This window comes from Marmota marmota, unplaced genomic scaffold (genome assembly GCF_001458135.2).
Source record: "Marmota marmota marmota unplaced genomic scaffold, marMar, whole genome shotgun sequence".
Classification (NCBI taxonomy): domain Eukaryota; kingdom Metazoa; phylum Chordata; class Mammalia; order Rodentia; family Sciuridae; genus Marmota; species Marmota marmota.
Window position 1 is genome coordinate 68,231,015 of NW_025999842.1, and position 24,527 is coordinate 68,255,541.

Genomic DNA, 24,527 nt, shown 5'->3' on the forward strand with positions numbered 1-24,527 from the left:
ATATATATATATATAGACACACATATATATTCAGTAATAACCAGTAACCTTGATTACAAGGTGAATATCAAAAAAACCACCATGTTGTACATTTGAAGAGTGAAGTTCACGCTCTGTGAGTCACAATAATACCGTTGGCTAAATGCAAACAGACATCTGCAACTCTAGATCAATCACACAAGAAATGCAGAAGAAAGAGTGGAGGGGACTCCCATTTCCCATTTTCATACTCCCCAACTCCTACGCTCCATCTCTCAAAAAAAACAAAATAAAACAAAAAAGGCTGCGTGGAGCTCAGAACCATGACAATGAAGATGTCAGCATCCCCAGATCTAAACAAAGTGCAGCCTGCCACCTGCTGACTACTCCTCAGTCTCACAAGTAAACTAAGAGTATCCTGAACCACAGACTGGCATCCTGACCCTTTGTCACTTTAGCACAAGCCTAGTGACAGCAGTACTCAGATGACACTTTCCCAAGGCCCTAGCTGATGTCAGGGGATGATCACTTTGGAAGCTTAAGCCTCCAGAATGTCCTTCCCCTTCCTTTTACCAACCTCAGGGTCACCCAGCTTTAACTTTTTGCCTGCTCTTTGCTGCCACACTGCACAAGCAAGGTCATGGTCATGCCCTGCCGATGCTGATAACCAAAGGGGATCCAGCAAAACTCCGAACATTTTAAAACACTTCCCTTAAGACTAGCAGTAACAACCAGGAACCTTGATTACAAGGTGAATTCAACACAAATTTCTTTCAAATAGTCACCATTCTCTAACCCAAGAAGGATTGGGGAGGAGAAAAAACTCCACATTGGCTCATCAGAAAAAATAAATAAATGGACTCCAGTAATAAGTCAATAATTCAGGATGAGATTATTTAATAAGCAATTTATTTCACTTGTTAAAAAAAAAAAACTTTAAATAGACCTTTTTTTAAAGGTCTACAGCCTTTTTAAAGCCCACAATGCTAATCAGGAGATGTGCACTCACTAACTAGGATTATGTAATCTTTCCCTGTATTCCATCCCAGAAATAAGTGGAGCCTTAGAAAGCTTCAGCAGACCTGGTTTAACAGATGACAGAATGGGAGTCAGAGAGGCTAACTACTTTCCAATTACCATCACACATTCAGGAATAGAGGAGAGGCCCAGGCCCCCCAGGTCTGCTTAGATAAAACCTACCTTTCTTCCCATGACCTCGAGGTCTGGCAAAAGGGTCCACAATCCCCATCCAGTTCCCATCCGCAGGCATGGACAAAGGCCGGGGCTTGCCTTCAAAGGGACAAGAAGGAAAGTGACCAGGTTGGAGAGGTTGGGGACTTCAGCATCTTTCCCTTCATTTCCAACTTAGATCCCCATAGGAGCACAGCCCCTTCAGCAGAAGCAATCACAGATTTTAAAATAAGGGAAGTATTTTAAAGCACTGTGTTTCCGTAGCAAGCAATTAGGACACAGGCATGCTAAACCTGAGCCTCTGAGTCCACAACGCCCAAGTTAAAACCAGGCAGCGAGAGCTAACCCTGAAATGTGAGCCCGGCCAGCTGGGCCTCGCGGCCAGCAGAGCAATGACTCACGAGGCCGCGCTCCAGAGCTGAATAAAGGCCTCATACTTAAAATTTCATTGAGGTTCATGTTTTCCTTGGATTACCCTTTGAGCCTGCCAAATTCACCCAACAGTTCCAAATAAGGAAGGGGTGGGAGGAGACGTAACAGGGGAAAACAGCAGAACAAGACAAACGCTCGGAAACTCACCGTAAGATGGTGTTTTCTCTCTCATTTTCGTGGGTGGTGCGCTGGTTTCCACCGAGTACCCCGGCAACTGGTCAGAGTCAGCAATGGTGAACCTTCGTCTCCGGCTCTCCTGGTCCAGGAAGGAATTCGGGGACTCCGAACCCTTGGGGCCAGGCAACGGCTGTTTACACTTGCTGAATCCGCCGTAGGCATCCCTGGAAGATAATGTGCAACGATTAAGATGCTCACCTCGTCTCCTACCAAAAAATCACGGGAATCGTACCCCCTTGAGCACACGTGAGGAAACTCCTCTCTCCACTGGAGGAAAAGTGTCACTTTACTCAACCCCAGTGGCCCCCCAAACACACAGCTCCTAATCAAATAAGAACAAGTACTGTGACCCTGATAAATCACAATAAAGGCAGCTTTTTGGTCACGTATACCTAAATGGTACAAAGATGCTTTTGCAAAGAGAGCTCTGGTGCTCCTGTGTTCTACCCTGCAGCTGAAGTTCCTATCCGTGTCAAGAATCAGAAGTTGAAGCGTGAGCTACCAAACCACTTTTCGTGCACCGAGAGTAGTATCTTTGTCAAGATTCATCAAATAAGACTCTTGATGTATAATGAAGTTGTTAGATTTGAAGATTAAGCCACAGAGACAAAGGATGCTTTATAGTAACCAATGGAGACTATTTCTGAACTGAATAAAGAAACCGGAAAATGTTGGATCACGGACTCCTCCCTAATTCTATCTAAATGTCAGTTTATAATAAAACTTAATTTTGGTTTATCTCAAGTTACCAGATGGTAAATAATAATAATAATAATAATAATAATAATAATAATAATAAGCACTTAGCAAATTCCTTTAAGCAATCAGGAAAACACCACTGGACAAAATACAGAGCCTGCTGCCTCCTGTGTGTCCTAGTGATGTGTGTTCGCGTGTGCATGAGCACACATGTCTCTTCAGGTAGATTAAAGGCCCCAGATCCCTCTCTTCCTCATCCTGTACATACCCCTTTCTTCCCTCTGTGACAGCCCTCACAGAGGCCCTTACCAGGCCCCAGGAGTATATCGTTTTGTAAACTTTTCAGAAGTAAGGTATTTCTGTATTCTTTTCTTAAAGCCCCACCCCCTCACCAAACTGCACAGCTTCAAGTCCCATGTGACCTAGACCTCCCCCTGCACCTCCCCTGTACCTCCCTCTGCAACCCCCACACCGTGAGACCAGTGAGGCTCCAGATTCAGCCAGCCACACTGCGACCCAGCAACCTGCTCCTGGAGGTTTTCACGCCCCTCTTGCTCGTCTACACACACGGGGGCTAGCACACCATGAAAACAGGAACCGCGTACCGAGGAGAGTAGGGAACAGCAGGCGGAGGAGGAATGTAAAGGTCCAGGATGGCTGGCTTCTCCTTCTTCAGAGAGGCGTCCATGGTGCCTTCAGGGGACTGGGTCGTCGTGGGTGGGGGCGAGGTCTGCAGTGACGGCCACACAGAGCAAAAAAGGGCAGAGGTCAGTCAGCAAGGAGATTACCCTGGTCACACCTCTCCCTCCCCGAGCCAAGGCCAGCCCTGAGTAAGCAGAGGCCAAGGTCATCCACAGGTTCACAGCTATCTACAGTACTCGGCTCCCGGAAGACACTCAGAATTGACGCAGGATTAAATCAAAAGGCAGGTGCCAGGGTGTAAGTCGAGCTCTGAGAAAATCAGTTGAACACCCGAGCCTCAGTTTCCTCCTCTGTGAGACAGTGACACTGAGAACACTGTTTCAGAGAGCTGCAGTCAGGGCTGAGTTCATTCATGAAACTCACTAGCAGCGCTAGTACTGACGAGGATTGTGGGCTCAGAACTCTGGGTGTGATCCTGGCTTTCCTGGATTTCTGTGTATCGCTGAGCCAGGCACTCAACCTCTCTGTGCCTCATTCATAAGATGGCAATAAATGGGAATAAGAACAGTATTCAACGGGGGTACCTATGAAAAATCAAGAGATCATACATTGTTCAAAGAGCCTAGGACACTGCTTGTCACCAAGTAAGCACACTATTTCATGTGCATGAATTTAGCCATACACGTGCTGCAGATACTCATATACCTAAGTTAATTAAATTTTTAAAGTACATAAGGCTTCATTTTGTTACAAAACTTCAATTATGTTACCAATCTCAAAGGATCTATTTTTTTTTAACTTTGGGTGAGTCCCCCAGTCTTATCCTTCTGCACTCTTAACAATGACAACGACAGACTTTTCTGGTTGATAAAGAACCGCAAGGAGGTCTCACAGTCAAGATGGGCAAACATCTGGCGGAGACCAGAGAGAACTGTGCTGGACCTGCGCCAGGTACAAAAAGCTACCTTTATACCCCCTCTGCCTGGGTGGTGACAGAAGCTGTCACTGCAGGAAGACTGTGAACCAGATTCCAAGCCTGAAAGGACCAAAGAGCCGGTGTGGCCAGAGCTGGCAGTAGCCACCAGGAGAGTCACAGAGTGATGGCTATTTTCAACAGAGACACCAAGACACAGAGGCCAGGCTCAGTCTTCAGCCTCCTACAGCAACCCCCCCCCCCCTTGCAGACTTTGCCACCAATGAATGCACAATCTGTCTCTTCTATTCAGTATAGAATCAACTTCTCGTATGTCAATCTTGGACCATATCTGAAGACACAGGGCCAGGATCCAGACCCTTAAAACCTCAGAAGCAAAAGTAGATTGGAATTATTTCTACAGGACAGATATTCCCTGAACTCTGCACTCGATGCTGATATAGGGCTCTATCAACAACCCTCATCTAGCAGGACTGTGGCCTCAAAGCAGAACGAAACACCTCTTCTGTGACAGGGTTACACTAATGAGTCCAAAAGAAGAGGAGGCTGGGGCTACAGCTCAGTGGTAGAGCACTTGCCTAGCACAGGTGAGGCACTGGGGGAGAAGGAGAAGGAGAAGGAGAAGGAGAAGAAAAATGAAGAGCTGCCTCCTGAGAGTGCTGAGCGCCCAGGCCTGAAGAACAGGGAAGAATGAAAGACAGAGGAAGGCCCGGGGCCGGGGCCGGGCGAGCTCACGGAGGATTCGTCCACCAGCATTCACGTTTTGAAGATATCCTGGACACTTCACAAGAACACTTGGTAACTGAGCTGTTCAACAGCTCCGCCTTTTGATGGTGGCTCAGATGCAAAACTAGATACCTTTCTCCCTCGCCGTGGGCTCTTCCCAAACATGTCAGGAAGGCAAATCTGGAGAAAATGCACGAGTGAGACTTCTACGGGAGTTTCCAGGAGTCACCGGGGGGCTGGGGAGCCTGTACTTAAACAGGATTTTCCATTATGCTCTGGACACATCCATGTGGACTTTCCTCTGTCACCTCCAGCTCAGACTCGAGACTCCTGCCATCTCTGCCTTCCAGGTGGCTTCTTAACTTTCTGACTGTTGTCACCTCGTAGGTTTCCCATCACCCTGGACACCTGCTTTTCCCTTGTCTTGCTGGCATTCCCAGAGCCCTCTCTCTCCAAGAGCCGGCACTACACTAGGACAGCGAGGCTTACGAAGGTTAGACACCAAGCCAAAGGCCCAGAGCCGATGAGCGACAGAGCTGAGGTGAGGACTCGGGACCCAGCATGAGAGCCACCCTCCTGGCCACCAGGCTGTGCTGCTCCTTGAGCCCCAGTGTGGCTGCTTCCCAAGAGGTCTCTGGCACTGTCCATCTTTCATCTGAGCTGCCCAGGACCCCTTTGCCCCACACCTGGACCTACACAAGGGACTCCTCCCTGGTCGGTGTTTCTCGTGTCTAGATATTGCAGTGTGCTGAACTGTTGTCCCCTCAAGTTCTGACGTTGAAGCCCTAACCCCCAGCACTCCAGAAAGTAACTGTATTTGCAGATCATGTTAAGTTGCTGGGCACAGCGGTGCATGCCTGTAATCCTAGCAGCTCAGGGACTGAGACAGGAGGATCGCAAGTTCAAAGCCAGCCTCAGCAATAGCAAGGCACTAAGCAACTCAGTGAGACCCTGTCTCTAAATAAAATACAAAATAGGGCTGGGGATGGGGCTCAGTGTTTTAGTGCCCCTGAGTTCAATCCTGGGTACCTTCCCCCAAAAAAAGCCAATTAAGTTAAAATGAGGTCACTAGGGTAGGATCAATGCAATATGGCTGGTGTCCTTATAAGAGATTAGGACACAGACACACACAGAGGAAAGACCACGTGAAGACAAAGGGAGAAAATGGCTATTTGCAAGCTGAAGAGCAAGGTCTCAGAAGAAATCAACTCTGCCAACACCTTATCTGGGACTTCAACCTCCCAATCTATGGTGCTTTGTTATGGCAACTGTTGCACAACAGTAGCGATAGTAATGCAAAGCAGAGGCCAACCTGTCACCTATGGGTGAAGTCCACCCCCTCAGCTGCCTCATCCTCTGTACCTGCACCACACAGTCTCCGCTGACCAGGCATTTTATCTACCACTTTTGGCTTCAGGGAGTCTGAGCTACTCACTCCTTGCCAACCCAGAGCCCCTGAACCAACCAGGACCACCCATGGTCTGCTGTGGCTGTCACCTCACCTAAAAGCTCATAGCTGTCCCTTCTCCAGAGGACAGCGGCCTCTCCTGTGCGGGGCCACCAAGGCCCGTAGCTATCTGGTGACACCAGGATGCTTTGACCTACAAACTCTGCCCTTCCTTGATGGCAGCCCATCCACGTCGTGTGGACGAGTGTGTTTAAAGAGCAGCGCTCACCTCCGTGACACACACTCTCACCTGCCAGTGCAGGTCCCACCTACTCCCAGCTCCAAAGTGCCAGCTCATCAGGAAGAGGCGCCCTCCCCGTCACAGTCCACATGGCCTCTTCCTCAGAGCCCGCATCTCCCCTGCAGCAGTGAGCTGGCAGGGCTGGCAGCTGGGAGGCATGCCATCAGCTCTCTGCCAGGAATAAAGCACTTCTAAGACATTAAGTGTCCCATTCGGAGAATCCAAGATTTAAATCTAAACAGGTTTAAATTTTTATACTGAGCCACTAAACAAAAGCAGCTGGGCATGATCAATATTCTCAGCTATGGGAAGTGATATCTTGGCTACGACCCCAAAGCACAAGCCACTAAAGTAAAACTAGACAAAAGGGATCGCATCAGACTAAGAACTTCTGCCCAGCAGAGGAAATAATCAACAGAATGAAGAGACAACTCATTCAACATTGCAGAACCGTAGAAAACACCATGTTAAGTGAAATGAGCCAGGCACTGAAAAACAAAGACTCCACGATCGCACCTCTATGTGCCATCTGAAAACCCCAAACTCAGCAGCCAAGAGTGGACAAGTAGGTGGTGACCAGGGAGAAGGGAAGGAGGGTGGGGGAGATGCTGGTTAAAGGACAAGATTTTCAGTGAGCTGGGGCAGTGGGGGGAAGAAGTCCAAGAGTTCTTATTATTCCACATGGTGATGATGATGTTTAATAACTATGTATTGCACACTTACAATTACTGAGTAGATTTTAAGTGTTCTTACCACAAATCAATAAGTATGTGCAGTAATGCATCCATTAATTAGCTTGATTTGACCATTGCACAATGTATACATATTCCAATAAAGCAGTCTTAATCATGTGTCCTCTAACTCTACCCTCCACTTCATACTATTTATTTTTAAACCTCCCCACCCTCCCATGGGCTAGACTTATAGATATGTTTGTAGTGTTCTCTATCACAAAGTATCCAAACTGATCGCTTGAGACTATCCACCTTCCATGTGAAGATGTACAAAAAAAAATCACAGGCAGCTACACATAAAATTATAATCTCAATTTTATAAAAAGCTATAAAATGTCATTTCTTTACATTCTTGGCTTAGGAAGTAAACGCTCAGGATCAGTCACATTATTAGGACATCTGAGCAGTGAGCTCCTTGTACCAGGTATAGACACAAGGACCTGTATTGTTTGAAGAGAATTTAAATAACAAAACTCAAAGTCTGTTTGTTTTTTTATCATCACCAAAGACTGTTGGTTCTGACTGACACCTAAACAATGCTATCGAGCTGTTGCGGGGCTCCATGGACAGGTCACATCCACAGCACCCACCACGCCTTTGTAGGGAGCCACTAAAGACTCAACCCTGTGGGGACTCTCCAAGCTCAGTGTTCCTTTGTGCAGAGTTGTATATGTTTATAACATGAGGAGAAGATCTAAGATGAACTTTCTGCGATGATGGAAATGTCAATATCTGCACTATCTAATATGCAGCATGAGCCACATGTGAGCATATCATCTGAAATGAGGCCAGGAAGATGGGAGGAACTGAACTTTTCCTTTAATTAATTTATTTAAATAGTTATAAAAGGCTACTGGCTACTATACTGTTCAGAGTAGATCTAGAATTTTTACTTTCATATAAGCAGGATTACTTTCATATATGCACAAACCAACTCCTAAAACCAGTCGCCTTCAAAGGCAATCTTTTTTTTTTTGACGTTCAGCCTTGTTTATACACAGATACTGGGTGAAGGCTTTAGGACAACAGCTACCTGCACGAGAGGTGGCTTCCAGCGCAGGTTCTTCAAGGGGGCAGGCGTGAAGTTAAAACAACCCGTGGGCCTCTTCTTGAGCAGTAACACCACTCCAGTGGGATTCTCTCTCAATTTCTTCACCAGATTTTTTAGCTGCCATCCCACCTTCAAACAAAGGCAATGAGGAGAGAAGACTGTCTCATGAATAAAGAAAAATCAAGCCTATGAATTGATCGCAAGGAAATCAAAATGAGAGCAAATAGGTACACTATCAATATGTTCATCTTAGCACTGCTTAAAACAGTGGAAAGCTGGATAGAATCAGAAAAGCTTTAAAAAATTAAACAAAAAAGACTTTTGACTTTTTTAAAAGTTCTAAAAGGGAAAATCAGGTCTCAATAAATAAACTCACCACAGTTTGCCGGTTAACCTGAATGACTTCATCACCAGCGTGAATCTTCTGAGATCTGTCTGCAGGAGACTATACAGAAACAAAGGAACCTGTCTTAATTTTTTACACCTTCTATTTCTATTTCTGTTTCTATTTCTTCTCTCTCACTTTCTTTCATTCTTATATAGACAACAAGCACCAGAAATAAAATTTTCTCAGGAAAAAGAATGCTTTTTAGTCTCAAGATGCCACAGTCCATGGAACCTGACATATAAACACCATGTCATCCATTTTATTAGTGTTGGTTGTCACTGATAATCTCTCCATCAGAACAGCTGGTTCATCCAACCTACAGGGAGAGTCTGGACACACTGTCAAAATGATTAGCTGCTAAAAGCCATTTCATCTAAAACACACCTTGTACGTATTCCTATTAGTCTTGTAAAAGAAAACCACTGCTTAACCTGTAGGGATCATCTTTGTAACTCTGGCATCCCTTTTCCTTCCTGAATATAAATCTTGTTTTCCCTTAATCCTGTTTTATATATTACCATGATTCTATTAAAATAGAAAGTTGGGAGCAAACAGAAGATTTATTTCCTTAAAAGACAATGAATTTTACTTTTTTCATTTTCAGGTTAAATTCAAAATGAGTGAATCTTCGGTGTCAAGAAAAAGTTCAGACTTTGTTTCTCCCAAATAATGCACTGCTATTAATTTGCAACAACAGAGATACATATGAAAAGAATATAATCCATTTGTCCAATATTTTGCCCATGGCACTCTGTTTCATGTAAGTAACCGAGAAGTCTTTAAGATATACCAAGAGAAGAAAAAAGGTTAAGCCTCTGATTTTCAGATTCTGAGTCAACATTATCGAGGGTTGAATGTTTAATTCTGCATCTTATGTAACTAGCTGAATCTTCAAACAATTCACAGCTACGCTTAAACTAAATAGCACCTTTGAACACGGGGAGGGGGCAGCAATGAAACGCTAACACACTTGCTGAATTCTTCTCACTCAACCGCCGTGATAGGCTCAACAGGAAATTAGCGAGCAGAATTCAGCTACACAAACACTTCTGCTTCTGATTTAGCTGGGCTCAACACAAGACACAAGTAACAGTGCCAGTTATATCTGAAAACATTTAACCTGCCTCCACTACAACCAGAAGAGCCTCACCTGTGACCTGCAACGTGGGTACCACAGGGCCAAGCCTAACTTGAGTCTCTTTCTCTTGAGCGCTTTCTTTAAAACACGAATTTATCTACATTCCTTTTCACACCCACGTGTCAGATGTTTAGCCCATCGTTGCATCCTGAGCAAAGGTTTCATATAAGGTAAGCTTCATTTTATAAAAGAAAGCCCAAAGCCAGAATGTCCCAATCTCAAAGCACGTGCACAAATGTCTTGAACTGACTTCCCTTCCTAAGGATCCTCCTGCAGCCATTTCTCAAATATCTTACCAAGCAATTAAGAGCTGTGTTTGGAAGAACACTGGTAAAGAGAGAGCCCGATACCAAAATTTTCCCTAGGGCAGGAGCTCTTGCCTATCTTCACCAGGACTCCAACTACTGAAAAGTGAGGCTTGCTCCGGTTTCCTGCAGATGGGTGATGACCTGAAGAATAATGCCCTCATTCTCCAGAGAATCTCGGGGGTGGAGGAAAGGAGTAAGGATAGAGTGGTCAAGACTCTCATCAAGATCTTGAATAATATCATAATATCAAAAAAGAAGTCCAATAGACGTTCACCCCAGTGAAATGATCCTGACTTCTCGGGTAACTTTCCAAAACACTGGACTGGTAGTCTGAGAATGGCCTAGTGGATTGTATCCAGCCTGGAGGTCAAGATGGAGAAACACGGAGACAACACAGTTGGAAAGCAATGGTCCATCCAATTCTGCCCACCACCACTCACCCTTCTAGGCTTCCAGGAAAACTTTGTGACTTGAAATCACTGTGACCTTAAGTGACAGCCAGAAAACTAACCTGAAGCTGACATTTTCTCCTGCCATTCAAGGATAAAATACACACCAGTAAGTGTAAAGTATCCACATTATGTGCTTGAGAAGCAGGCTCTTACCTACTTCCCACTCTCACCTGTAAGACTTAACCCAGTGTCCAGAACATCCTAGGTAAACACAAGCTGAATAACTGAAGAATGAGTAACATTTTTAAATGGATCACCCAATGGGATAAGACAAGTTTTCTTTCTTAGATATTTAACAAGATAGTAACCACTTCTCTCATGGCAACACCAGAATAGATGACATCCAGGTCAACCCTAGATCTGTCACCCAGTAGTATGATTTTGGTTGGAATTCGGGGGTATATATCACTAATGACATTGGACATTTATTTGATTCAAAAACTGTTTAAACTTTTATTAACTCTCTTCTTTAAGCAAAAGGGACAGGGCAGAAGGAAGGAATCTATGCCTGCTGGTAATGATGGGGAAATAGTCCACGTGAAGTTGCTTAAGAAGGCCAGGTAGAGTCTGGAACCCCCCAGGTCTGGTTAAGTCAAACAATATAATAACCAAATCACATGACTGCAAACCTTCAGCTCTTGGAAAACACCAATGCTCACCTTCTAAATCCATCGGACTCCAAAACAATGTACTGACTGATACGTGGATATCACTTCCTGTCATGGTTGAACTGCAATATACCAACTCTCCAACAAGGATGAGGGGGAATTATGGAAAGCCTTGAGTACTTTTTCTTTAGCATCTCCCCCGCCTAAAAACAGAGCTTCCTGTGCTGATCTTACCTATCAGGTAAGATGATATAAAAACCCCTCTGATTCTCAGTGTTTCCTCAACAGGGGATAATTAAAGACACAACTGTCTTCCATTTAATTGTGGATCAGAACTGTGCAACCCACTTGGGATTCATTAACTACCTTAAGCAATGTAATTTTCTTACTACAAAAATCAAGTGTTTATCACAAACACTCAGCAAAGATCATGCTATTTTCTTTTATCAAAAGACAAAGCAGCCAAAGCACAAAATTGGACAGGCATTTCCAAAGAGATTAGAAAAATAGCTGCTTTTTGAAATTATCTCCTCTTGTCTTGGTTGATTAAACAGATTAATTCCCGTTTCTTTGACACATACCAGGGAAGCTACTCACATGTGTTTAGCTTTATGTCAGTGTCATTCAAAAGCCAGCCACACCACAAGTTGCAAGAATAGCTACTTTTTACAAACTGAAAAGTGAAGAGAAAAAAATACAACCCTACATATAGCCACATTTCCAGAAGGAAATGAGTTGTGTACAAAGTCTCTCTCACAGTTGAAACAGACCTGCTTTTTCCATTCACAGGACTGGGAGCGGGGGACGACTAAATTTCAGAATCATGACAAATATTATGAAATATAATGCTGTAAAAAGAATTTGTGTTGTGCAAAAAAAAAAAAAAATCCTAAAATAGCTGCTTTGGAGACATAAAAATTCCATTTAACCCCCCGCAAAATTACATTTTACACATATGGCCATCAAACCCAGTTCTTATAAGAGTGATTCATAACAACAAAGAGATCATTGTTTTTGTATTCGTGGCTTAGCACTGGCACTGTGCAAAAAAGAAAGGTACCACAAGACTGGGGGTAAAAGCTAGGCATGACGTGTGAACAAGAGCAATAAAGGACAATTTAAATAATAAAGTGACGGCAGCTGGTGATAAGAGTACAGCCCTCTATCAACAGATATAAACAAAACAGGCACCCACACCAGCTCCCACTGCCGATAGCAGCATGCAAACATTTAAATGAGAAGTACAGAGCTCTGTGTCAATTTGTTTAAACACACAATGGCTTTTAACTTTAAGGGATGCACTTACATTTTCTGTAGTTCCAGTAATCACGTGCAATCCATCATAGGTTGACTTGATGTACATGCCCTAGAGTTTCACAAATACATTAACCCGTTACTCCAATATTTAAAGAGAAGAGCAGAGAGAGGGACGTAAACTTACAAATCAGGCACAGTCGCCACAGAACAATACTCATTTTTAAGCCTTCTGAAGCACCATGAAACAAAATCCAAAGGACAGTGAAGGAGAACTAAACAAATCAAAAGTCTGGTGAGAGAGATCAGACCCGTGAGATCTCTTTGATATGACAATCTGTGTACCTGGCACACAGAATATTGTCCCGACTCTTTATGATGTAGGAATTTTCTCAGACCTGCTCAAACAGGGAGGCATTTCAAACAAGGACTGTTCTTTCCTGACTACTTCTTTGTCCAGGGACACAATACATCCAGTTCAATTGGTATCAAGGGTAACAGCAGTGTGACTTATTCAAACCCACAGTAACTTCGACTGGGGCGTACAAATGAAGATTGTTAAATAATACAACACAGATAGCACATTAGTAGTAGGTATGGCTCCGTCTGAAGGGAAGCTGAAGTCTGAGTAGGCTACGCTCCTTCCTAAGAGCCTGGAGGCAAAATCAGAAGGAAATGGCGTGTCAATAGGACGCACCATGCATAAAATATTTTTTATTAAAACTATTATAAGATGGGGGAAGAGCAAACAGGGTACAGGGCAGAAAGCAGTTGCTCACCGGCGTGTCTACACTGTACTAATGCAGAAATGATTTTGGCCCTGAACTTGCTCTGCTCAGCAACCTACTGGAAAGAGAACCTCATCAAACACTAAGGCCCTCGGGTATTCCCCACTCCTCTGGTTTCTTTGCAGAGTCTATGAGCTCCCCCCTTACCCAACAGTACTTCCCTTCCCAGGACCCCGCCTGTGCAACATTATGATCTGAAATGGCCGCTCCATCTCTGCAGGGCATGTATCTGTTTCAGTATTACCTATGAACTTATCTCCAGGAATTCCTCCCTATTTAAACTTAATATGTCATGATCCATCATTTACTTTGAAGCCAAGTCTCAGTACGTGTATTTTGACCCACTAAGAATTTCAGCTTGTAGATATGAGTTCTGTTTTCCCCTCTAAGAGCAGGGACTGCCTACACCCCCACGGCTCCTCCTCTTCTTCCTCTTCTGCTCATCTTCACCAGCACCACCACCAATAGCAGCAGTGGCAGCTGCAGCCCTCCATGAAGGCACACGCTCTGCGCCCTCAGCACCGGGCACTTGGCATGTGTCACCTAATGGCACATTTTCAACAGCCTAAGAGGAAACTGACCTGTGAGTGCTCTCTGACTCAAAGCCTCTAAGCTAATCAATGGGCCTCAATTGCTTCCCTCAAAGTTCAGCGTATTAATCCGACGGGATGAGTGTTCCAGACTAGGAAATCTGCAATACGCATTCTCAGGGCCTGTTATTACATAGCTCATGCATGTCTTATGAAACATTTCTGAAGGTTTTTTCAGGATTCATTTCCTCCAACCAGCCTGTTCTCACATTCATCCTAAGTGCTAATAGACACTTTCAGAACAGATGTTGTTTTTGTACCCTGAGACCATCTCTCCTTTGCATAAATGTTTTATATTTCCTTGCATTGCTAAGTCCTAAAAATAAAACCATTAAGTTAGGAGTGTAAAGTTTTAAAATTCTATTTATTTTTATACTTTGAAGATAAACAAAAGTCAACGAAATTTAATGTATCAAATTCTTAACTGTATAACTGTAATGTAATTCTACTATTCAGAATGATAATGAAAGCAATAAGAGATTTAAAAGAAAAAAAAAAAAACTATGGTAAAAGTTGGTGTGCATTACTTGAAAATAAACAAGTGTTATCAGAATTCTTACCAGGCCTTCCCCAGGTTTGATGTTTGGTAAGTGAACTTCTTCCAGGCATGCACACTGGCTCATAACAGGATCGGTGGTAGAGCGGATTGTTTTGTCACAGATGCCATTTAAAACCTTGACCTAGAATTGGAGAGGCCAATAGTCAGGAGAGTTCAAAGGTTAACCATGTTAATCTCAAGCTGGTTGTTCAAGCAATGCATCCACCTATCATCCCTAGCTCTGCTCAGCAATCATTCTGTTAATTCTGCTCAATGAACACATGGCATTTGGACCCCATATTTGCAATCTGTGGGGGTGGTGCCACTACTTCAGCTCTGTTTAAAAGGCGCGACTTTATAACCACAACACCTTTACAACCACTGGAGAGTACATGCAGGAAGAAACCCTCTTTTCTCAGTTCAAGGGGATGCATCTACTCCCAGCCACCTTAATGGCTTACCACAGACCACTCATATTTTCTGAACACCAAATACTGACAAGGTTAAAAAAAAAAAGTATTGTTGTTGTTGTTGTTTTAGCCTGAAACATTTTTTAAAAAATAGACTTTACTTTTTAAAGTCAAGTCTGTAGGTTTACAGAAAAGCTGAACCAGTACTCTGAACTTCTATCTACTATCTGAACTTCTATTTCCTCCAGCTTCCCCTATTATTAATATCTTGCGCTGGTGTGGAACATTTGCTATAACTGAACCAATATTGAAACATTATTATAAAGTGCATATTGAATGTTAGCATTCTTCATGTTACACAATCTATGGGTTTTGACTGTGCTGTGTATCCATCACTACTCAATATCTGCAGAATAATTTCATTGCTCTAAATATCGCTTGTGGTTGATCTAATTATTCATTCCCTCTTCCTCACCAAGAACTCCAGGCAACCATTGATCTTTTTAATCTCATTGGTTTTGCTTTTCCCAGTTTGTCAAATAATTGAAATTATACAGCATATAGCCATTTCAGATTAGCTTATTTCAATTAACAACATGCCCTGAAATTTCTCCATATTTTTTCATGACTTGACAGTTTGTTTCTTGTTGTTGCTGAATAATATTCTATTTTATGGATGTATCATATCTGTTTATCTGTTTACCTATAAAGGGACATCTTGGTTGCTTTCAATTTTTGGCACTTACAAATGAAACTGCTATAAATACTGTGTGCAATATAATACAGAATTTGTGCACTCAAGTTTTGATTCCTTTGGGTAAATAGCTATGAGCACAACTGGTGGATTATATGGTTACAATATGTTTAGTGTTGGTTAAGAAACTGCCAAGTTGTCCTCTAAACTGGCTGTACCATTCTGCAGTTCATCAGCAGTAAGGGAGAATGCCTGTTACCCCACAAGCTCACCAGCATTTGATGTTATCAGTATTTTGAATTCTGGCTACTCTAACAGGTGTGTAGTGGTATCTCATTGTTTAAGTTCCAATTCCCTAATTAAAAATGATGAACACTTCTCATGAGCTTATTTGCCATTTGAGTGTCTTCTTTAATGAGGTGTTATTCTGATCTTTTGTTTACTTTTTAATTGGGTTGTTTTCTTGTGATTGTGTTTAAAATCTTCTTTGCATATTTTAGATAGAAGTCCTTTATCTGATACGTGTTTTGAAAATATTTCTCCCAGTCTGTGCTTTCTGTGGTTTGTCTTCATTTCTCTTAATAGTGCATTCACAGAGAAGAGTTTTTAATTTTAATGAAGTCTACATTATCCATTTTTCTTTCGTGGACTGTGCTCGATTTTCTGTCTAGAAACTCAGCACCAAACTGAATGTCACTAAGATTTTCTCCTAAGACATCTCCTAGAAGTCTTGTAGGTTTGTGTTTTGCATTAGGTCTGTGGTATCTATAGTGATCACTGGCTTTTTCTGAATGCCAAACACTGACAGGGTAAAACTCTGAAGTTTTACCCAGTGAGCATGCCCACTGGGATCTGCCTGGGCAGAAGTCACAGTGGTTACATGTGGTAGTTCCTCAATCAGCTTCATCTAACCTTTCAAAGCTAAATAACCAGTGGAATCAGGAAATTCCAAAGAAAGGCTTTTCTTTCCAAGGGGGAGAATCCAAGGAGTGACACTTTTTACATGCCTCCAATTTATTTGGCCTCCCTATTTATGGAAAATATATTTATAGCAGTTTAATTGCTAAATTCCTCAACATCAGTAGGAGGAAGGCCTTATCAAAAGAACACAGGCTGGCTTATGTCAAAAGGAGGAAGTGATGAGGAATAGTTTCAAAATTCTCTTTAAACAGTCATGTACACCCCCAGCTCCCATGATCAAGTTTTTGCCAAGATTTTTTTTTTAATCAAAACGATCCTTATGTGAAATCTGCACATCAGTTTAACCATTACTACCAGTCTAAGCTAGCAATGTATGTATAAGCTGTACCCCAATGAAAGAAATATAAAATAAAACAAAACAGAAACTCTCCCCCTCAATACAGTTAATCCAAGCACAGGGATTTTGACAATCATTGGTCTTGCTAAGTAACTTTACTCTTCCCCTAAATTAGTAGAGGAATAGATTCATAACTCCAAAGCCAATATGTCCAAGTATATCCTGAGGTAGGTAGCTCCAGCACCTTTATTTGAATCAGTGTGGTTCCCAGTGCCTTCAGAAAAGGAACTTTAAAAAGAACTTTTAGAAAGTATACTTACTACAGTTAAAACTCTATCCTCCATTTCTGCCACAAGGCAATCCTAAAGAAAGGGAAGAAGAAAATGAAAACTAAGCATAAGAATAGAAAACTTCCAAATAACTACAGTTTAGCTCTTTGGATTTTTTCATGGGGCTCAGAAGGACCTGACACACCCCTTGAGCAGCACTCCCTCACCTCAACAGGACGGAGGGGCAGAGCAAGAACGGAGCTGACGCCGCTCTTCCCTGAGACCCCACTCTTCCCTGTCCATAAGAGTTTACAATCTAAGCTCCATCTGACCAAAAACGCCCCAGCTGAACTCCACCTGCTCTCCAGCCTGTCAGAGAACAGCAAGTCAGAAGTCAAAGACCAAGAAACTTGACAGTGGCTCCCAAAGTCACCCCAGGCTCGTGAACAAGGGGGCCAACAAGCCAGCAGTCTTCAGCTCTGAGCCGCCTATAGGAATAGTTTTCAAATGAGGGCTTGAGTAAACTCAGCCACAAAAGTTTATTTTAAGCACCACTGAGATTAAATCAGATATTTCAGTCCTTGGTAGATGAAAAAGGTTTAACAAAACATCCATTAACACACTGCCAAAAAAGTGGTGTGGAGGTATGCTATTGATGACATTCAACGAAGGGCCGGAATGCAAAGCATTATTTACCCAGCTTGAGAACAAAAGGCTCAGAATGCTGTACCAACAGGGCCAGCTGATTATGGGAATCGCCATTGTCCTGTGCAGAAGCCACTAAAGAAAAACTGCCAATGCGAAACTTTCAACTTGTACAGTTAACCTTCTAGAACTGTCCACAGCAGAGGATTTCAACCTACTCCACGGGGTACATGTGGAAGGAAAGGAACTGCCAGCATCATTAAGCACAATCCCAAATGGGGACAACCGTAAGGACAATGCTAACAATTTTAGGTTCTTGTACAGTTCCAACTCTGTTGGAATCATCAGGCAACTATTTCTACTTAAATCAATATGTCATTTTTAGATCTTTTCTTTCTTCACTATCATTGGTGGAGGGGATGGCTACCAATTTCCACCCTGTGTTTTAATAATCAGACTTTTGTTGTCTCCTTAAAATGTTTTAGAATGCTCTCTATCTGAGAAAAGAGTAGGAAACTAAAATAACTACTCTCCTGAACCCCAAATTTACAAAGACTCCAGAAAAGAGCGACCCAGGAGGAAACAATCAAAAAAAAAGAAATTTTAGAACTGCATATGTTTTTAATCTAAAATGCATGTGTGAATCTGATGTGAATCCCAGCTACAGGAGCAACTTATGTAAAATATAATAACTATAGATCAAAGATGTCTGCTTTTCTGCTCTTAGTTGATGGAACTAGACGATTCACTACCATTGCAGTGTACCCTGTTATTACTGTCTAAGTGGCAGAGTTATTTAATAAACACCAGATTTAGAAGAACAGTACAGTCATGGAGCTTTGGTGGAAATATAACTAACAATCTGTATTTCTGATCCTTCATTCCAAATTGCAAAACAACATAAGCCCTGTCATCCTTGGGAGACTGTCAACCTGAGGCAGTGAGCTCCTCTCCATGCACCATAACCGAGAGTCAACATGGTGATATGACCACATGGCTCTAAGCCACCAAGAACACAGGCTCCTTGTGTGAGCCCACAGGGGTGAGTTTGCCTCTCACACTACTCAAGTCAGATGAGAAAGGGCTCAGCGTTACTTCCTCCCAGGGTGAGGTGGCTTCCCACTCCCATTTCTGCTGGGAAGAAACAGCTGCAGACCTGACTTCCGGCTGCTTAGCATGGGGGTGATGGAATGGAGAAAGAGGGACTGAAGAGTCACCCTGGTGAGTCAGACAGTGGGCAGAGCTCCTCCCTGGCAGTCCCTGGTCACCTGGATGAGCAGACTCACCTGGGCCTGGCAGCCAGTAGATTGCTCCTGCCTGCACTGCTCACTGCACCTTATCAGGAACAGGGCAGCCTTGGGCAACCTCCCTGTGCCTCTATTTCCTTCTCTGTAACCCAGGATGACAACAGAGCTGTGGACACCCAACACACAAGGCATGCTCAACCGTGGACTCCTCCTCTTTCACTTCCACAGCCATTGTTCACTCTATTCCCCATTTCCTGAGCTCAAATCTTCTTCATTTCCCTATTTCTTTCCAGACTGGCTGGCACTCGACACCTGCCCTTGCCACTCATCTCGCTCACCATCACCGTTCAGTTTTGATATGTGGAGGACAGGCTGGGAATAGGAACCACATCTCTTCCCACATGGTTTCCACCGCCTCGAGACTGGCTGGGAAGGTGGATCCCTGGACTTGTGGCAGGACCACAGCTGAGACAGTCTTTAAGGAAACGTGCAGTGGAAGAAAGGCAGGGGCTTGACCTCCAAATCAGCAGATGATAAATTACTGGAAGAAAGGAGGCAGAGAATGTGGCAATAAAGAGGAGGGAGAAAAGGAAGTTATGCAGGAGGAGGAAAAGGACAAGCAAATGTCCTTTTTCTTCACAAATGGAGACACGAGGGAAAACATGGTCTTCAACACTAGAAAGAGAAGCACCCTTCATTCTCCATTCCCCAGGGAAAAGGAGCACATGGAAAGGATGGGTTTCCTCCAGAGTCCACAGATCTCTGTCAAGATGCAGTGAGAGTGGGCAGTTCCCTGGAGCTGTCGATCGTGTGGCCGCCATGATGCCGCACATTGGAAATGACATCCAACTCACTCATCAAGGTAACTGTCCCAAATTCCTCCATGTGTGTATATATGTGTGTGTGCACTGAGACTCCCATGGGGAGATCTATCTAAATCAGCAGCTCACAAGGGCCAACACCTCCACAAACACAAGGAGGGGCGCCCTCCTGAGGCAAAGCAGTCAGTCCTCCCTGCAGGTGACACGGGACGTACCTGGTCCAAAGACTCAGCTCCTCAGGGAGTCACACCACACACAAGCATCCCAGGTCACATTCTACCCTCGGCCCTGTGTTTCCTGCTCAGCTCTTCTCTAGCATCATGGCATTGTGTCCCCCCGCCCCATATAACATATATATCATTACATATGCCTCTGTGCATATGTGTATATGATTTTCCTCATTTAGCACTTAATTTTCTCTTTCCTTTTCAGGTGTTTATTCCCTCTGGCACCCCAGTGCCTAGACCAGGGACAGACACAGAGTGGGAACTAAATAAATATTGACTGAAGGAACTGTCCCAATACCTGCAAAGCAACACCAACCCTCTCAGACAAAGCAGACTCATGCTGTGAAAACAAATGCCACCACCTCTGCCACCTACTTCAGTACTTCCCCGCCTGTCCCCACGCTGACTGGGCCGCCTGAGTCAGCTACCTGGGGTAGGGCCCTTCACTGGTGACCTGTGCGCAAAACTGACCCATTTCCTAATTACAATGTTCAGCTCTTCCACTTTCATTTAATTGATTACAAGAAAACTCAAGTTAAAAATCAAAGTGGGAGGCAGAATATTAGGAGGAGAAGGAAACAGAAAGGAAAGAGACCACTCCAGGTAGGTAGGATAGGAAAACACCTTCTACAACCCATGCCAGGCCTCGGCGGCTGCTATAACTAATATACCACATCTGGTGCCAGGCTCCTTTTGTCAAAAATACTTTATGCATCATTAAAACACATAAACACAGTGCCACTTAGTAGCTCCAAGCATCTTTCTCATTCTGGCCTCGAAAGCGCCTACACAAAGTTCAATGGCTGCTCAGGATGGGATCTCAAACACCTGCCACAGGCAAAGCCTAATTTCACTCTTCTTGTTTCAGAAATGTACAAAGCATATGTCTTTTCAAGATTGCATCTCTGCGGTGGCATGGTCAGAACTGAGGGGAGGATTTTCTTCAGTTCTTGCCAAGTAAGTAGTGGAAACAAATACTGAATCACAGAATTTTAGAACCAAGCAAGATATGGGGTAGGGGAAACACTTCCTTATATTTTATAGCCTCGATTCAATTAAAAAATAATTAATAAGTATCTACTATATGCCAAGTATATAATAGGAGGTGGCTAGCTTAAGTGCTCATTTTCAAATAATTTTTTTTTAAAAAGTTAAGATCATACAAGCTAGATAAGTTACAGACTGAGTGATACAAAACTTCTTGGGCCCTTACTAGGTCAGGACGATGAGCCAAGAGTGAAATGGACATGTGTCCCTTCCAAACCAGAACATGTGAACCTCTAGGTTCTCTATCTCTGTGCCATGAGGACCAGCTGCATGAGATACTGGTTGTCTTGTCAGTCTATGTGTTGAAGAAAGGAAAGTCACAGCACATCTCTGTGCTGACCCATTTGGAAGCAAGTAATCAAGGAATAAACTGCTAAAGTTTAGGGGTTGTTTGTTACTGCCTCATAACCTAGTCTATCCTGACCAGTCAATCCAACAACCAGAAGTCAGAATGAAAGGTTAGAATCAGCAGATACAGCAAAGTGCTCAGAACAAAGATTGCAGTGAAGAATTTAATTGAAACTCCAGAATTTAATTGAAAAAAAAAAGTAAGAGCTCTAATATTCGAGTAGAAGAATAAGACTATTATTAGTTCAACCATTTTAAAATAAAAGAAGGTCATCTCAGATTCAAAGGTCACTGATTATTTTTCACAGAAACTGTCTGCACAATGCATTTAATTTTAAGTTTTTTGTCTCTCCCAGATTCTGATGGGAAAAAAAAAAATGTTTGGGAGAAGCAATGTAGGCATACATCATACTGGGTGCCCACCCTTTGAAAAAGAAGAGAAAGGGAGAAGACATTTTTGGAAAGTGACAATAGTATACTACCCACCTTCTGCACGGTCGTGGTCAGGTCCAAGCAAAGCTGAATGATTTTGTTCTTTGTTACTGAGAAATCAGTGATCCCTGTAAACGGAGCCCTAGAAAGTAACAAAAATTCTGCTTAGAGCAAAATGGGGGTGAGAAGAACCCACGGGCATTCTGCACGTTGTGCTGGCAAGCACAGCCACACAAGGTATCTTTCCCATTGCTATTTCCTCAAGGAACACGTGCAAGAGGAAACTGGATGGGAGAAGAGAAAGGCTAGATAAAAACACATCAAAAAATGAGCCACGAAAGTTAACATCACATCAGAAGTGATCTAACAGCCTTCATACCAATCAAATACTCAATCATTAATGTTTAACCCAGTAAAACATAACCTTGAGCCACAGTCGCCCTCTCTTCTAGGCTGAGGTTAATTTGTTCCTGTTTTTAACCTTTTAAGCAACTTCCACAGGAACCCGAGGATCTACGCTGATCTAAGATTCCCGCACTGCAGGGAAAGGACTTGAGAAGGACGATGGTTCAGTTTCCTCAGACCAAGTACAGCCTCCTGTGCCCCTGAGACCCTCGGCGACTCACCGGTCCAGCCAGGCTAGCAAGGCCTTGGCAGCTCCTATGAGCTCCACCACAGACGTCAGGAACTCGTTGGGGGGCTTATGCGATGTGCTCCCGTCATAAGCTGGACTTTTCCGCCGGCTACTTATGTAATTCTGTAAATTGTGGGAAGATGCCCGCAGTTTCAGAACCAAGTTCTTCATATTATCAGTTTCAAGGCCATAATTCTATGGGAAATAAAAATCAAAGGGAAAAATGCAAAATGATCAGCAATGTCCAGACTCTCATAATAACTCAAGAGCCCACTGAGTGACTAGAATGATTTTTGCAGCCAGCCCAGAATCCCACACCATCTACCCACAGCCAAACTCACCCAATCCCACCCACACTGGCAACTCTGCTCCACCCACAGCCTGCTCTGCCACAGGACTTGGTTCTTATTCTGTCTCTCCCCACAGATCTCAGCGTGGACAGCTCATTCTCATCACTCGGGTGCTGGCCCACGTGTCCCCTCTTCTGTGAAGATTCCTGACCATTTAATCCTGAGCAGGCAGGTTTTCTCAGCCTCGGCCCTGCTGATGTGGGGCTGGACAATTCTTGGCTGTGGTGGCAAAGTTCCTGGGCACTGCCAGATGTTCAGCAGCACCCCTGGCCTCTCCCTATTAGATGTCAGATGCATCCCCTCCCCAGTATGACAACAAAAAAATGCCTCCCAACATTGCTGCATGTTCCAGAGGGACACACCACCCGCTTCTGTCCCCATCTGCACCACTGTGTCTGTGCTGTCCTCCTTGAATAGGATGCCAGGCCTGCACCAGGTGGGGAGCAGGGGTCTGTGCATGGCTGACTACTGTTTCCAGCACAGCAAGCAACACTGTAGCCCTTGAGTGGATGGCTCTCCATCAGTCAAGACTCACAAAACAGCCACATCAAGGGTCACTTCACCTGGAACCTATCTACTGTCCCTCTCCAGAACTTCTAACCTATGTTCTTTCTGAACAAGGTTTGACTTTTTTGAGTAATTTAAACATCAATTTCATGTGACAATATTGTCCTAGACTCTCTTTCAGATAAAGAACCAAATCCTAGGAAATAGCACATAAATGGGAAATGACTTTGGAGGGGATAGTGTATATTTCTGTATTCAATTGCACATACATATCCTAAATTGATGTTTGTGGTTTTAACAAAAATGGAAGATATTTCTGGGGTTACATTATACTCTCTCGATGGCACCCCCAACCAAGAACTTGGTACTATTTAAAAACTGGGGACAACATACTGAGCACTTACTCTATGCCAGGTGCTAAGTGTTGGATTTGTATTATCTCAGGGAAACAGCCTATGACGGTGGCAATGTCATTTTCAGTTGAGTGTCCCTTATACAAAATGTTGGGAACCAGAAATGTTCAGGATCTGTTTTGTTTTGTTTTTTTTTTTTTTTTTTTGGGGGGGGGGCAGGGTGGTGGTGGAATATTTGTATATGCATGACCTATCTTGGGATCCAAGTCCAAACACAAATTCATTCATGTTTCATATACAACTTATATGCACTGCTAAAGGTACTTCTACACACTACATTTAATGTGCCTGCTTCTTGATTATGACCCAGCACATGACAGCAGCTGTGGAATTTTTCACTTGTGGCATTATGTTGGCCCTCAAAAATGTTACAGCTTCCTAATAAAGGAAAAAGGAGGCCCAAATCTTCATCATGTCAGATTAGGCCCTGACTTCCTTAGCAAGACTCCTAAAGCAAAGAAATAAAATCAAGAATCAATAATAAATGGGATGGATTCAAACTAAAAAGCTTCTTCTTAGCAAAAGAAACAATCAATGAGGTGAAGAAAGAGCCTACATTTTGGAAGCAAATTTTTGTCACATGCTTGTCAGACAGAGCACTAATCTCCAGGATAGATAAAGAACTCAAAAAACTTAACACCAAAAAAACAAATAACCCAATCAATAAATGAGCTAAGGAGCTGAACAGACACATCTCAGAAGAAGATACAGGATCAATCAACAAATATATGAAAAAAATGTTCAACATCTCTAGTAATTAGAGAAATGAAAATCAAAACCACTCTAAGATTTCATCTCACGCCATCAGAATGGCACTTGAGTATCTTTATATAAAATGCTGGAACCAGAAATCTTTAGGATCTGTTTTTTTGTTTTGTTTTGTTTGGGGGGGGGACCAGGGATTGAAC

The 24,527-nt window shown here is 43.3% G+C and overlaps 1 protein-coding gene across 1 annotated transcript in view; it reads right to left on the bottom strand.

Annotated features, from left to right (window-relative positions):
- The window catches only part of Cnksr3 (CNKSR family member 3), an 87,434-nt gene that overhangs the window by 2,324 nt on the left and 60,583 nt on the right, over positions 1 to 24,527 (bottom strand). Inside the window, exons 3-12 of the mRNA XM_015502394.2 lie at positions 22,342 to 22,544; positions 21,770 to 21,857; positions 17,000 to 17,041; positions 14,340 to 14,459; positions 12,454 to 12,513; positions 8,630 to 8,698; positions 8,236 to 8,382; positions 3,084 to 3,208; positions 1,750 to 1,943; positions 1,180 to 1,269 (exon numbers count right to left, since the gene is read on the bottom strand). Coding sequence (XP_015357880.1) covers positions 1,180 to 1,269; positions 1,750 to 1,943; positions 3,084 to 3,208; positions 8,236 to 8,382; positions 8,630 to 8,698; positions 12,454 to 12,513; positions 14,340 to 14,459; positions 17,000 to 17,041; positions 21,770 to 21,857; positions 22,342 to 22,544 — 1,138 coding nt within the window. The remainder of the gene's footprint in view (positions 1 to 1,179; positions 1,270 to 1,749; positions 1,944 to 3,083; positions 3,209 to 8,235; positions 8,383 to 8,629; positions 8,699 to 12,453; positions 12,514 to 14,339; positions 14,460 to 16,999; positions 17,042 to 21,769; positions 21,858 to 22,341; positions 22,545 to 24,527) is intronic.